We start from the raw sequence: 14,554 nt of genomic DNA, 5'->3' as shown, positions 1-14,554 counted from the left end.
AGAACACAATACATATAAAATAAGTGTTGACAACGTGCAAACGGGCATGTTACGTATATACAAAGGACTGAAAAATCTCTTAGGACTGAGAGATATATTAAGTTGTTCCAATACTAATAGGAGTGTCAAAAGGGTTTACCAGATTACCATCTTTTGTTAAAATTGCGCCAAGCTGTCAAAGAAGCTTAACTCATTGCTTCTTGAAGACAAAAATGTAACAACTGCAGGATAAAATGCTTTCACAGTGTTTTTCATTGACTTTAATCTTGAATTTCCATTTTGATGATGAATTGTTATCATCTTAGTAGTACTGGCTTCTCTCAGGAGCAGAAATGTGACAAGAGTGTGTTATCTGCAGGAAACTTTAAAATAAAATTATATCCTCCAACTGCAACCAAAGCCAAAGCTCAGACTATTTATTTCCTTTTATTCTTGCTAACAGCAACAGGCATCACATAGTCCACTGAAGGTCTTATCCATCACTCCATTTTCCTGCCTGCTATAAAAGCCCGGCATATTAATCTCCTAACAAACCACACTGTAGGTTATTACATCTTTTAAATCTAATCTCAAATTCTAAGTGTAAGTATAATGTAAATGCTTTGAAGGTTTGCTTCATATTAACCACTTCTCACCAGTAAATTCGAGTTTCTGATTTTGTTGTTGCTGTCAAAGAAATCCAGCGGAAGAGAAATGGATGCTTCATATCTTTTACTTCTGTACAGCCCAGTGAGATATAAGAACCTTTATCACACTCAACAAAATCCAGCCCTCCCAAGCTTCTCTTTAGAGGCAAGCAGATGATGCATGAGGTCCAAAAAGCTATCTCCAGGGCTGTGGTGAGAAGGTATGTCAAGAATGAACTTTATATTGTGAAACTTTTTTTCCTTTTTTCTTTAACGTGCATTACTGCACATTCCTTTAGACGAAGAAGAAAGCTACCGAGGCTTATGACCAAAACCTTTCATCTGTATTAATTCATAAAAGTTGTATAACTCTACAACACAGAGCAGGCTTTGCGACAGGTTTGATGTCTGGACCACATGGAACTTTCTCTCGATAGCAAGTTGGAAGACATATAACTAAACTAGGGCACTTTCTTTTTTACCCATCAAAGCCAGAAAAGCAGGTGTTCAAGTGTTCTGTGATGGATTTACGCAGTGGAGGGTTACTTTGCCAAAAGTAGAACCTAAGAGTAATGGAGCCGGTATATATATTGTGCTAATGGAGAACAATGGAAAAAGAACTGTATGGTGGCAGCACAGGTTAATCTTGACACTGACACATCTGGTGTTGCAGCCGTTGAAGCGAAGAACATGCAGAGAGTGACTATAGGCGAGAGCCAGGGCTCCTCATTATTTCTCTTCTAATGCCACTATACTAGTTTCCTGGTAGGTGGGTCACTGTTGCTTACTGGGAGGGGAGGGGTAAGACAGCAGGAATGTCAGCAAGGCACTTCTGTATAATACACTACTCTCCTGCCTAAACCTTTTGGACTTTCATTTTTTCCTCCTTTGTTGCTATCATCATTCTATTTTCAACAACATATTTGCATGTGAGTATTAAATTATTCCCGCATTGCAGGGGATTGGACAAGATGACTCTTGGGGTCCCTTATGAAACTAGATATACTCAGGACTTCTTTTCATGTGGAACTCACCAGAAATCAGTTCCAGCACCTCTCAAGTGGGCGCCATTGCCTTTGTAAGAGAAGAAGGGAGTTGTTCATGGTGAGTTCTGGTGACTCCTTTTCTAGAAAAACAGCACTGGGTATACTCATTGTGCAAGAGCAACTGACAGATTAGGTTGCAAATAACACAAAATAGGTCATTGAAAAATTCAAATATGGGCACTGATGGAGAACTCTGGCATGAGGGTGCCATGGCGAAAATTGTTGGATGGGACTGAGGGAACCAGATTCCTTATTTTAAAAATAATAGTAATAATAATGTTTAGTATATTTACTCACCATAAAGATTATCTTTTAAAAGTTAAGCACCTTGAAGTTCCATTGATTTCACTGGGAGAGAACAAAACAAGTACTTCAGTTTTCTCATTGAAATCAATAGGAGTAAGTTCAAAGTGCTTAACTTAGGCATGCTTGTGTCTTCTATTTACAATAAAATCAGAATGTCTGCTACCTGGTTCCGAGAGAACCAAGTAAATACGCAGCTAAGAGGCTTGGCACAATTATTGGGCATGCTGTAGTAAATTATTGCTGGAATCAATATTACTTTTCAGATTTACAATTCTTGGTTTAATCCTTTTGCCACAGCAATCACTTCAGCTCTGACTTCTACAAGGCAAACCCCCAAAATCAATCAAATCTGAAGTTCACAGCAAATGTCTGTTCTGTTCACTTGCAAACTAAAGCACAGTGACAAGGAAAATGCTAGAATTATCAGGATTGAGCTTTCTACTAAAAGAGACCTACCATAGGGAGGTCCTTACAGGTGATTTATGTTCTCATGCGCTGGCTGGTGATGTTCCAAATTAGCTTGATAGATGGGAAGGAAGGGACTGAGCAACGGAAGTAAAAAAACATGCTTGGTGTTTTGTGCTGTGTTTGCTCAGCTTTGGCAAAATACATTTCACCTGCCTCACTTTTTATGGCTCGTAGTACTTCTTGAATGTCTTATAAATTCAGATTTAAAGTTTATTTTATAAAAAGAAAATAAGAAGTAAATCATCTCCTTACCTATCGTATTATTAACTTTTACTAGTCAGGTTCATGGGTTTAATTCCAGAAAGAATAATATTTTTCATGCTTTGCAACCATGGCATTCGTTATTTCCCTTTTATACGGTGCTTTTAGGAAAACAAACTGTTCCAATATCTTTGTTTCTTTCAACCAAAACAACCTTGTGAGGTAGATCAGGATTATCATCCACTGAATAGCTCACAATGAATGAGCTCCATGGGGAACATATTATGAGAAGTTTGAAGCAAAGGGACATGCGTTCTGTCATTTGCTCCCATTCCTTCAACATTGTGACCACTGATAATATTAAAAAGATGAAAGGCAGGGACTGCTGCCCTATAAGGTATGGAAGGGACAGGATCAAATCTATGCTTCCAGGTGTCATAAGAAAGCTGCAGAGATAGTGCAGGATAGTGTGCACCCCGGAAATTATCTCTTTCAGCTTCTGCCTTCTGGAAGAAGGTACAGGGTTATAAAGACTAGGACTAGCTGCCTGAGAAACAGTTTCTGTCTAAATCCAATTTTGGTTTTAAACACAGTGTAAGGTAGTCTCTATGGGAGTATATGGCATTTAATTATGGGGTATCAGAGTTTTTAGGGGGTTAACCAAGCTGGGATAGCTGGGATAGCAGGCTTGTTGGTTTTTGAATATCTGATGTAGATTTTTTTTCTTTATGGGACAATGACAATAAAGATTATTGTATCGTATGATGAATGGTGATAGGCTTTTTTAAAAATGCATATAGAGTAGGGAGCGGGGGAGGTAATGATAATGAATACTGAGATTGGGGAATAGCATACAAAGAAGAAAGGAACTATGATTTGAGGGCAGGGGGGCTAGGATGGAGCTATTGGTGGAATAGTTGGAAGGAACCGCTGAGATTACCACTGAGAAGGAACCAAACTTAATTTGAGGAGACCAAAGCTTAGAGGTAGAGAACATGCTTTGCATGCAGAATGGTCCAGGTTCAATCTCTGGCACCCCCTCCCCCTCTTAAATAGAACAGACAGCAGCTGAAGGAGAACATCCTGCCTGGACAGCTTCTGCCAGTCAGAGCAGAAAATATTGGGTTAGGGGTCAGGAAACTTTTTCAGCAGGGGGCTGGTCCACTGTCCCTCAGCCCTTGTGGGGGGGCCAGACTATATTTTTTTTGGGGGGGATGAACGGATTCCTATGCCCCACAAATAACCTAGAGATGCATTTTAAATAAAAGCACACATTCTACTCATGTAAAAACACGCTGGTTCCCAGACCATCCACAGGCTGGATTTAGAAGGCGATTGGGCCAGATACGGCCTCCAGGCCTTAGTTTGCCTACCCATGGGTTAGACAGACAAACTGCCTGGCTTTCTATAAAGCAGCTTCTTTTGTTGCTAACATCCTGCCTTAGAATGCGGGTGGCACAGTGTAAATGTGAATTGGTTGTGGCGTGTGTGATTTTAAACAGATGATTCGTAAGCAGGAGAAGGGCACTGAACTCTTCTTTCTGTGCACCAATCCTCTCCATTCAGGCAGCACCACCAGCTGCTTTATGGAGGTTTAGCACATAACATTTAGTATAGGGATATGGGGCGGGGGGGGGGACAGTTGGCTTCCCACACCTACCCAACGTAACTTCATTTGCCATTTGGGCTGCCAACTGGTAAAAGCAAAATAAACATTCAAATAAAAATCAGCTGAAGATTGTGAACACAGTTTGCCCCTGGCAGGACTGGCTTTGAAATGTGTGGTTTGCTTGTATTAACAGTCAGTTAGGTTACCTGCAAAGTTCACATTGCGATAAATCAACTACTGTTTTCTTTAAAATAGTAGTCGTACTGAGGAGTATTGCATCTACCCGAGCATATGTAACTCTAGTGATTTCAGTGGGACTGAGCACAAGATTGTGTGGCTCAAGCCTGTTGGAGAGCTTCTAGGAATATTATTATGTGGGGATGAGAGTCAAGATATATCCATTTTGTAATGACAAGTTTTTATTAGGCACTGTGATGGTCTATTTTGACTGTGTAAGAATTACTGCTACCAGGTGGTAAACAGCCTCACTAGCGACTATTAATTTCATTCAATTTCACTTCATCACCTAGACAACATAGCAGAGAAGCTGCCATTTGAAGACAGATGGCACTTGTGACATTTACTTGTAAGAGGCCACCAAATATATCAAGTAGTGTTTTATTCTTCAGCCAGATAATCAAATTATTGAATAGTATCCAATGCTATGAAATATTCTTAGAAGTAATGTACTGACATAGATGACTACTGTAACTATAATTGGGCTTCCTTCTATATATTTATGACAATGTCAGTGTCAGCCTAGCTAGGAAGAGGAGAAGCAGCAGAAGGCTGGAAAAACATTTGAATTATGTGGTAATTTTCTCAGCAACTAAGTTCACATTTGGAAATACCATTTCCATCTCCAGTCATTAGAATTAGAAAGGTAATCTCAAGGATCTACAAAAACCATCAGTCAAAAATTAATTGCAATGGGAAGCCAATCTACATCTTAGTGCTACCTGGCAATAAGCCCCATTGAACACAGTGCGACTTTGTCTTGTGCAAATGTGTACACTATTGCTCTATGGCAATAAGCCAGGCACAGAAAGCACTGGGAAATGGAATTTTGCTTGGTCAGCACTTAAAGTTGATGTCTAGTACATCAACTTCTTCCATAAACCACACACCATAAGCAAATACAGCACAAATCAAGGAAATGATTGTTGTTGATATTTATGCTGACTCCATGAGGCCACACATTTTCCCTCCATAAGATTTCCAATGCATTCCCAGATAATAAAGTCAAAAATATGACTGAACAGACCTCAGACCTTGGATGTTAATGGTTGAGATCCGATGATGCCCTAACAAGCACACCTATTTGTACAAAGGTGGTCCCTGATTTCTTATTGTTCCACCCATGTCACACCAAATACCATTCTGGAAAGCAGCTTTTCTGAGGGTTCTGGATATTGCAGCAGGAAGGAGGCACTAAAGCCTTAAATTAATAATATCACCTTCTCTCTCTCTCTCTCTCTCTCTCTCTCTCTCTCTCTCTCTCTCTCTCTCACACACACACACACACACACACACTATTGTAACCAAACCGAAGACAAGATATTTATTGCAGGTTCAGTCAGGCTGTTTGGCCAGTTACTTACACCCTAAATTCCTAGAAGAGCTATTTAGAATTATATCTGAAAACTCATAGATTTCATAAACAAATCAGTTCCTCTATGGAATGAGAGGCAAGACTAAGTGAAAATAAAGATACAATCTCTGTTACCTCTTAAATAGGGATCTGTTGTTACTTTTTGTCAGTATTGCTTTTGAGGGACTGATATTTCTGTGGCAATTACATGGATGCCAAGGCAATCCTTGCACAGGATGTTCTGGGAAAACTAGCAGGCTACAGTGATTTGACCTCTTTCCAGTTATATGAACCTGCCACATTTGATGATCTAGCCTCAATCAGAACATTCCAAGGGATGTCTCAAAACATATTATGAGACAGTAAAACTTTTTTTTCTTATGTGTGTGTCTCCTATGGTTTCTAAGTACTTCCTATCAGTTACTGATAGCTTTTCTTCTCTAGGTATGAGGGAAAAAATAAAAAGTACACACGTGTCTTTCGAGCAGAATCCTCCACAAAAAGTGAAGAGATGTCTTCATCCACTCCTGCTTCATTCTTTGCAATACAGGTGTATGCTCCTGTGTCTTCATAGCGTACATTGCTAATGTGGACCTCGCTGCCATTTGCTGGGTGCAGAAGAAACAAAGGAGTACGTGAGTTATGGTTTTTGTTGTGTCACTTTGCTTGCAAGATGAAACAGGTAGCATTTGTTTTAGCCCAGCCCATTTAAAGCTTTTGTCCCTCCTCCTTGAACTCTCCTAACTGGGGGGATATAAAATGTGGCCACAAATATGCAGTTGGTCAATGATGCACATTCTTCTGCTTGCTATCAGAGAGGAGCAATGCCTTTTTCTATTTGAGTGCCAATGTGTGCACATTTCATCATAGCTCAATCAATGCATGTGTGAACTCTCAGGTAGAGAGAGGCATTGGATTTGGTCTATAAAACTGCTAATTCAGAAACTGATATTCACAGATTAAAGGAGGAGATATGTTAGTTGGTTAAACAGCATGTGCTTGGTTTTTTTTATAAACTTACCACTTCAAATTGGAAAATACTTCACTGTGGTAACATTTCCTAAAAAGATTACTTGATACACTTGCACAAAATATTAAGGTGAATTGAAAATAGCTATAGACAGAGAAGTAAAGGAAAACATATATAGAACAGGTTACTTGTAGACTTCAGAACTGTCAGCTTCATTTCTGAGGTGGAGTTAACACATCATACCTGTTGCTCAAGGCTCTGCCTGAAGGCATGATAAATAAATTACACCAGTTTAAAAGTTCACGTTGCTCTCCGAAGTCTTTGTAGTGCAGATAAAAAGACGTGCCTACGCTTTTACCTTGAAGAGTTAACTGTTTAGATAACTTTGGAGTTATATCAATCCCGTTCTTCAACCAGCCAAGCACTGGATTGGGGATACCCTCTGCATGGCACCGAAGGCTGGCTGTAACACCAGGCTCCCTTGCTTGGCTTTCGGGAAACACTCTTATGACTGGTGGAACTGAAATAGACAAAAAAAGCATGATAAATCAAATGGAATGCAAATGCAAACATATTAAAAAAAAGAATCAGTGATAACAACTGCTTAGCCGTGTATCATTGGCAAAGCAGAAGGAAATTGTGACATTGACCATCTTGGCTACGAATTCTGGAAGACCTGCTCCCTGCCTTGTAGGCCTTTTCCACCTGGGCCCTGACTGACATCAGTCACAAAAAGCTATGGCTGCTGAACAGACTCTTGGGCTGCTGTTTTGTTCCGGGGGTTTTGCTGAGGAGGAGGGGTTGTTGCTGTTGGTTTTTTTGTATATTTATTTTAGATGTTGTGATTTATGTGGAAATTGTTCAGTTTGGTTGTGTATTTTAATGTTTTGTTTATTGTTTATTACTGCTTTTGTTGTGTTGTAGTTATGCCTTTCTTCATGCTGTAAGCCACATTGAACATGGTTTGAACTGTGGAAAGGCGGCACACCAATAGAATTATGAATGTGTGTATGTAAATGTTTCCTAGCAGATATTGACCTCTGTCATACAATTTGGGAAGGGCCATAGCTCAGTGGTAAAACAGCTGCTTTGCATGCAGGTTCAATCCCCACCATCTTGAGGTAGGGCTGGGAGAAAGATTTCTTGTCTGAAATCCTAGAGAGCCCCTATCCATCAGTGTACACAATACTAAGCTAGATGGACGAAATGTCTCACTTTGTATAAGGTAGTTTCCTCCTTTCCTGTGTTGTGGAAGGGTGAACATGCAGGGCCATTTGCCACTTGCCTACATACCCATGGTAAGTAGAAAAATATTTCTGCATTGAAAATATATTTAATCTTCCTTTCCAAGTTGCATGAGAAAATTAAACTCGTAGAGTCTGAATCAATACTTAATTAGTGAGGGGAAAACCACATTTCATGGCTGAGTGGCAATCAGAGGATTACATCTAGTCATTTATGACTATACTGTTACCTCACCTGGGATTTACAGTGTAAGACAAAACTACTGTGTGATGTAATTGTAAAATAAGAGTTGTCATATACAAATGTACCTCTGCATTAACAATAAAGCTCTCTAATTAAAATGGATTGCTTACACCCATCTCTTCAGGTTATTTACTTTCACTGCGATTGCAGTAGATCCCTACTAATTAAATTTTAATGCTTGCATCGTATGATTTTGTGCTAACTCCTTTCAAACAGAAAAAATAAAAGTGATAATCTAGAGGTAACTGCAGGTATCAAAAGTCCACATAGCGACCTATTTCATAGGAAAACTTCCAGCAATATTGTTCACAATCTAAGGAGCTCCAAATGCACATATACAGCTCTAGCATACATGCACCATGTAGGGCTAAATGTGTGGGTAGAAGAACGCAGAGACGGAAAAAACAGTTGAGGACGTCTATTTTTTTCATATATTTCATAAGAAAAATACAAGTTCACAGAAAACCACACGTGGAAGATAATACCTTACAAAAGAGTCTTAAATCATTCCGAATGCCACATGGTTCTGAGGTTGTGCGCCTTCAACTTCCGGTATGATGAAAATGTACCATTTTCCAATAAATTTAATGTTATCTTGCTTACCTTCCCCATCTCAAATAAAATGTGCTAACTTTATTATAAACATGATGTGCCAAATTCATAATAGCCATACTAATGTTGCTAGAATCTCTCTCTACCCCATTAAACTAGTATACCTCCTAGCTGCTGTAAGTAGATGGATTATCATTTCCTGATCCTCCAGTGGAACCAAGTACAAATAAAGGATTCAAGAGAAGATTACATAATGCTGTGCTAATAATCTCAGCTGAAGGTTTGTTTGCTTGTCTGGCCATTCTTTGGGGGAAGGGCAGTACAAAAGATTCCTTAAAAAATGTGGGAAGGGGAGAATTTCAGTGAAGACAGACAAGGCCTGGGTGCATGTGCTCTTTCCTTTTCATAATTCTAGCATGCTCCCAGTGCCAACAACCCAGCTTTATGTGCTGTGGGAAAGGCCCTCCCTCATGGGCTTTTCACAAATGCTTTTCACAAACACCTGACAGAGGTGCAAGAAAGGATTTTACTTTAAAAAACAAATGAATGTGCTGCTCTCAGGCACTCCACATGCAGCCTCTGTGGCTTCGTCCTTTCTCTGGAAAGTTCAGGTGAGAATGTTGTACAGTGGTACCTCGGGTTAAGTACTTAATTCGTTCCGGAGATCCGTACTTAACCTGAAACTGTTCTTTACCTGAAGCACCACTTTAGCTAATGGGGCCTCCTGCTGCTACTGCGCCGCCGGAACACGATTTCTGTTCTCATCCTGAAGCAAAGTTCTTAACCTGAAGCACTATTTCTGGGTTAGCACAGTCTGTAACCTGAAGCGTATGTAGCCTGAGGTACTACTGTAATGCAATGTCTTCCCAGGGCTGTTCCAGGAACCACAGGAATCTAGAGAGGCTGTGGAATGCCATGCTAGAACTAAGAAAAGGAAAGAACCACATACCACATGCTGTAATTTTATTAAGGAGTTGCCAAACACTCTCCCTTGAAAATTTCACAGAAATGCTAATGTCTTCACAAAAGAGGCACCTCATTCTGGGGGCAGCACAGAAATCGTTTCCCAAAGTTGGTATGTAGAGTTTAACACAGTGTTAAATAAAGTTGAGATGAAAATCATGTAGGTGGAGACATTTCCTAAGAAAGCAGCAGGAAATGGTCCCCATTTTCACAGGGATTTTTTTTTTTTTGGGGGGGGAGACTGGGAAAATAGTGATCTTATTAAATAATACTGTTGTTGATAGTTTTCATCTTCCTCCAAAAATCTGGGGAGAGTTACTTTTGCAAAAAGGTGAGTGAGTAGCTGATCATTAATTACTTATGGACATAACTGATATTACCTGAGAAAGAAAAATCAGTCATACGAAGAATGCACTTTCCAACACTTTTAGATTTGTTTTTTTAAACAACAACACCCTAACATTCCAGTACCATCTTGAAGCACAGTTATTGACACGGGAGAAAATTTGAATGATAAAACATAAATTATTAATTTTGACTATTATGAAATGGGATTATCTGTTTTCCGATGCAACCCAACTGTTTAAAGGAAATGGCTCAGCATGACACCCTCATTATAATTATGCTGGCAAGAAAGAAATGACTTTGACGCATTTTGCACCTCAGTAATAATCATACACAAAATGAAAAGCATTGACTAGTTTTTGAAGGAGGAAATTAGAAATAACAAACTTTAATCTTGATTCTTATCATACGCTCCAGCTGTTCCTATTTATCAGAGACAATTTCTGTTTTCTGGTAGTTGGAAGTTAAATCTCAAAGTGGGATGTACCTCGTATCTGCTTCTCGCGCTTATAGATGCATATAATGGGAGTGCAAAGGCACCATGCAGTGCCTGCTCCACATTTCCACATAATGCAGCTGCTGAGGTGCATACTGAACTGTTGACAACCGAGCTTAGGACAATTATGCTTTTTCTAGTGCAGCTGGAAAAGCAACTTACAAATAATGAATAAAGCCTTTAGAATGTGAAGTAGAACCTTGATTCTCAGTGTGAGAATTGACTGCTTTAGTATGCCCTCATTTCCATTTCTGAAGTGGTAGATGACAGGTTTTTATCCTTATCCTGGTAACCAATTTATTTCATGGTCGTAGGCTTCCTACAGAGATTTTATTGTTGTACCTAGGTGAAAAGCTGCCAGCTTATTTGGCCTTTGTCCCTTCTATTCCACCAGTCCTAAAAGAACCATAGAATTGTAGAATTGGAAGGGACCCCGAAGATCATCTAGTCCAGGCACGGCCAAACTTGGCCCTCCAGCTGTTTTGGGACTACAATTCCTATCATCCCTGACCACTGGTCCTGTTAGCTAGGGATGATGGGAGTTGTAGTCCCAAGATAGCTGGAGGGCCAAGTTTGGCTGTGCCTGATCTAGTCCAACTACCTGAAATGCAGGAATCTCAACTAGATCATACATGACAGATCCATTACAATAAAGCCCTGCAGTCACGCTTCACGCTGCTATCCCACCCTTTCTCGATGAAGGATATTAAGCCTCAGACTCAGTTCTGGACACTGCTGAACATATGTGTAGCAGCAGCCAACTGACAACAGGGAAATGCAGCTTCCAGTCCTTCCCAGTATTAAGTAACACTGCTATGAGCATGCTGGTGCTAGTGTCTAGGTCTTAATCCTGAATCCCAGTGTTGTTATTCACATTCCTCACCTATGTTTCCTTTCACAAACTTGGGGAAATTGGGCTTGTTGCAGGGAGATTGGCTGCTGCTATTATTATTTCAAATTATATAACCCGCTTTATCTGAAGATCCCAGGATGGTGTATAACATTAGAAAATCATTTACATAGTATAATAAAAATAGACAGGAAAATAATCACAGAAACAATCATAATAACTGCCCCCCATACATTAAAAAGGCCACAGATTGTTTAGAGGCTAGAGGCCTGGGTAAAGAGGAATGTTTTCGCCTGGCACCTAAAGACATGTAATGATGGCACCACGTGAGCTTCTTTGGCCTTGATAGGGTGACAAGGACTGATTTCTACTGCTTAGGGTTCCAGATTGTGTGGAAACCTGTGTACATGATGGTCCAATCTCATTCTTCAGACATTTGCACTGAATGTGTGGATTACAGGGGGGAAAGCCCATTTGATGTGGTCCTTCTTCCCACTCACATCTTCTCCCACTCAAATGTTCTTCCTAACCATTCTTCTGAATAGTGCTCATGAATTTACCTAAAATGAAATCTTACAGGTATTGCTCTTTTTTCAATATACAGTGGTACCTCGGGTTACATACGTTTCAGGTTACATACGCTTCAGGTTACAGACTCCGCTAACCCAGAAAAAGTGCTTCAGGTTAAGAACTTTGCTTCAGGATGAGAACAGAAATCGTGCTCCAGTGGCATGGCAGCAGCAGGAGGCCCCATTAGCTAAAGTGGTGCTTCAGGTTAAGAACAGTTTCAGGTTAAGAACGGACCTCTGGAATGAATTAAGTACTTAACCTGAGGTACCACTGTATATATATCCATATAAATATTATTTTCTCTGCTTCTAAATTTTGTCGCTATTCTATTCAGGTAGCCACTATTCATCAAATTGCCATAGATATATCACTAAGATAATATAACAACCTCAACTTATCTACGTTGTGTGAAAAGTTGCTATTGGACTTGTGTTGTTTTATTTGCACATTGTACTTCTTTGAAAATGAAGCAAAGTTTGAATGAAAAATTATAGACTGAATTCTATAAATTATGTATAAGTCAGTAAAAGAGCAAATGCCTCTTGTCTATGACATTATTAAAAACATCAATTGCTCCCTGTCACTGTCCTACCTCATTCATTCTGTTTCCACACTCAGATCAACTCAAAAGTTAACATGGTGAATATTCATAAATAAAATAAAATTGTGCTTTCTTTCTTTATCTCTCTTAGTAGCACTTAACAACATCTGAAGGGGGGGCAGAACCATAGATCTGGATCAAAATGGTGATCTATAAACCAGTTTTGTTTAAATGTTTTATTTGATTTACACACTAATTAATCACATATGCTCACAAGTATGTCTTACTGAACTGAAAGTATCATGGTTGCAGGAAAATGTACTAAGGATTTCTATCCTATCACAAAAACAAGTGTTATGCAGGTTCGCTAGCTGCTTTACCATATGTTCATAAGGGATTTAGATGAAAAGGGGATCCTGAATCAGGTAGCACAGTCCCCAGAAACACTAGATCTGGACCCTGGTACCACAGAGACCAAGTCCAACCATCAGGGTCCTGCCTAAAGGGAGATCCTTCAGCCAGGAACCCCAGTGACTGCAGCCGCTGAGGAGCCAGTGTCTTTGCTTCCACTGGCTTCACAAGCCACTGAATCTGTGCATGACTGAATTGTACAGCCCAGCAACAGAGAAAACAGGCTGCCAGGTTACGGGTCAGGAAGTTGTCACTTTGATGGTTTTGATTCTCCAGAAAAGGAGTGGAGCCGGAGAGGGACTACAGAAGAGCTCAACCAACCTTTGTCAGAACAAGTCATATCTTTTCCTGGGACCTGTTCTGAAGGACCTGATTTGACTCCAGTTCTTGACCTGTTAAGTGCTTCCACAGTCTCTGTGTTTCAGTTCCTTTTTCTTGCTACGTCTGCTGAGCCACTATCCAACTTCCTTCCTCCAGATTCCATTGTGGGTTCATCTTTGCCAGGACAGGACATTAATTAGAAGTTCCATCCCTTCACCATGCAACAGAGCTGGTGTTGTATCATAGCTAGAGTCTTTGACTAGAAATGGGGAGACCAAAACTCAAACTTGTGCTCAGAGACAAGGTCATAAAGGGTGACCTTGGTCAGCACACAGGTTTGTTGTCACATACATAAATATATATGACTATGTACACTACCCTGAGTAGCTTGGAGAATAATAATAATAATAATAATAATAATAATAATAATAATAATAAATATGGTTCACCTTGTTCTCTCTGGAAATAGATGCTGTTGCCTCCAAGTCAATAGGCTTAACAAGCTTATTATTCTGAAGGTATGGAAATTATTTTCACTGCAAGCTAGCCAAGGCTCTGTCCATCATTCAGTACAAAGAGTTATGCCTATTTTTAGAGTCAGGCAGTATGTAAGGTAAGGTGAGAAGGGTGGGGAGATATGGTTCTCTAGAGATACTATGACATACATATTTACTCCTTCCTTGAAGTAGTGGTGGACCCTGGGGTCTCCAATTTCAGCAGTGTCCTATGCAACACCAAAATCCCCCCCCGGCCTCTTTGCTTCCATTCTACACCATCGTGGTGGTGCCCCCAAGGCCCCATGCCCAGTGTGACCAAAGCGATCATGCTTCCTTAAATCCACCTCTGCTTGGAATCAGATAATCTGGGAGTTTATCAAAAATCAATAGTGGCCAAGTTGTGGTTGATGTGTCATATTGCTTGGGAACTATTAGTCTGACAGGTCTGCTGGCTGATTCACTTCATTTTTGTCTCAATGGGACAGTTCCAGGTTATACAAACACACATCCATCAATGTTCTCAACCAGCCACGTCCCATCCTGCTCCCTCCCTCTTGCATTGTGAAGGGTTGCCAGGAACTGCTCCACTGCCCCCTTTCTGTGCAGCAGGAAGCCAAGCCTGCAGTCAGACAAGACATGCCATTTCTTCTCCCTGCAGTGGGGTCTGATAAGAGTGAAAAGAAACAGCTGTTGAAATGGAGTT

At 40.2% G+C, this 14,554-nt stretch overlaps 1 protein-coding gene across 2 annotated transcripts in view; it reads right to left on the bottom strand.

Annotated features, from left to right (window-relative positions):
* FSTL5 (follistatin like 5) overlaps positions 1-14,554 on the bottom strand; it is a 327,643-nt gene that overhangs the window by 49,220 nt on the left and 263,869 nt on the right. For both annotated transcript variants that reach the window (XM_083631144.1, XM_083631145.1), the window contains exons 9-10: positions 7,176-7,337; positions 6,321-6,455 (exon numbers count right to left, since the gene is read on the bottom strand). In XM_083631144.1, the coding sequence (XP_083487270.1) occupies positions 6,321-6,455; positions 7,176-7,337 (297 nt within the window). The remainder of the gene's footprint in view (positions 1-6,320; positions 6,456-7,175; positions 7,338-14,554) is intronic.

The sequence above is a fragment of the Podarcis filfolensis genome, assembly GCF_964270895.1.
Source record: "Podarcis filfolensis genome assembly, chromosome: 9".
Classification (NCBI taxonomy): domain Eukaryota; kingdom Metazoa; phylum Chordata; class Lepidosauria; order Squamata; family Lacertidae; genus Podarcis; species Podarcis filfolensis.
The sequence above is the reverse complement of the archived record's forward strand: the minus strand, read 5'-3'. Positions and strand labels throughout refer to the sequence as shown.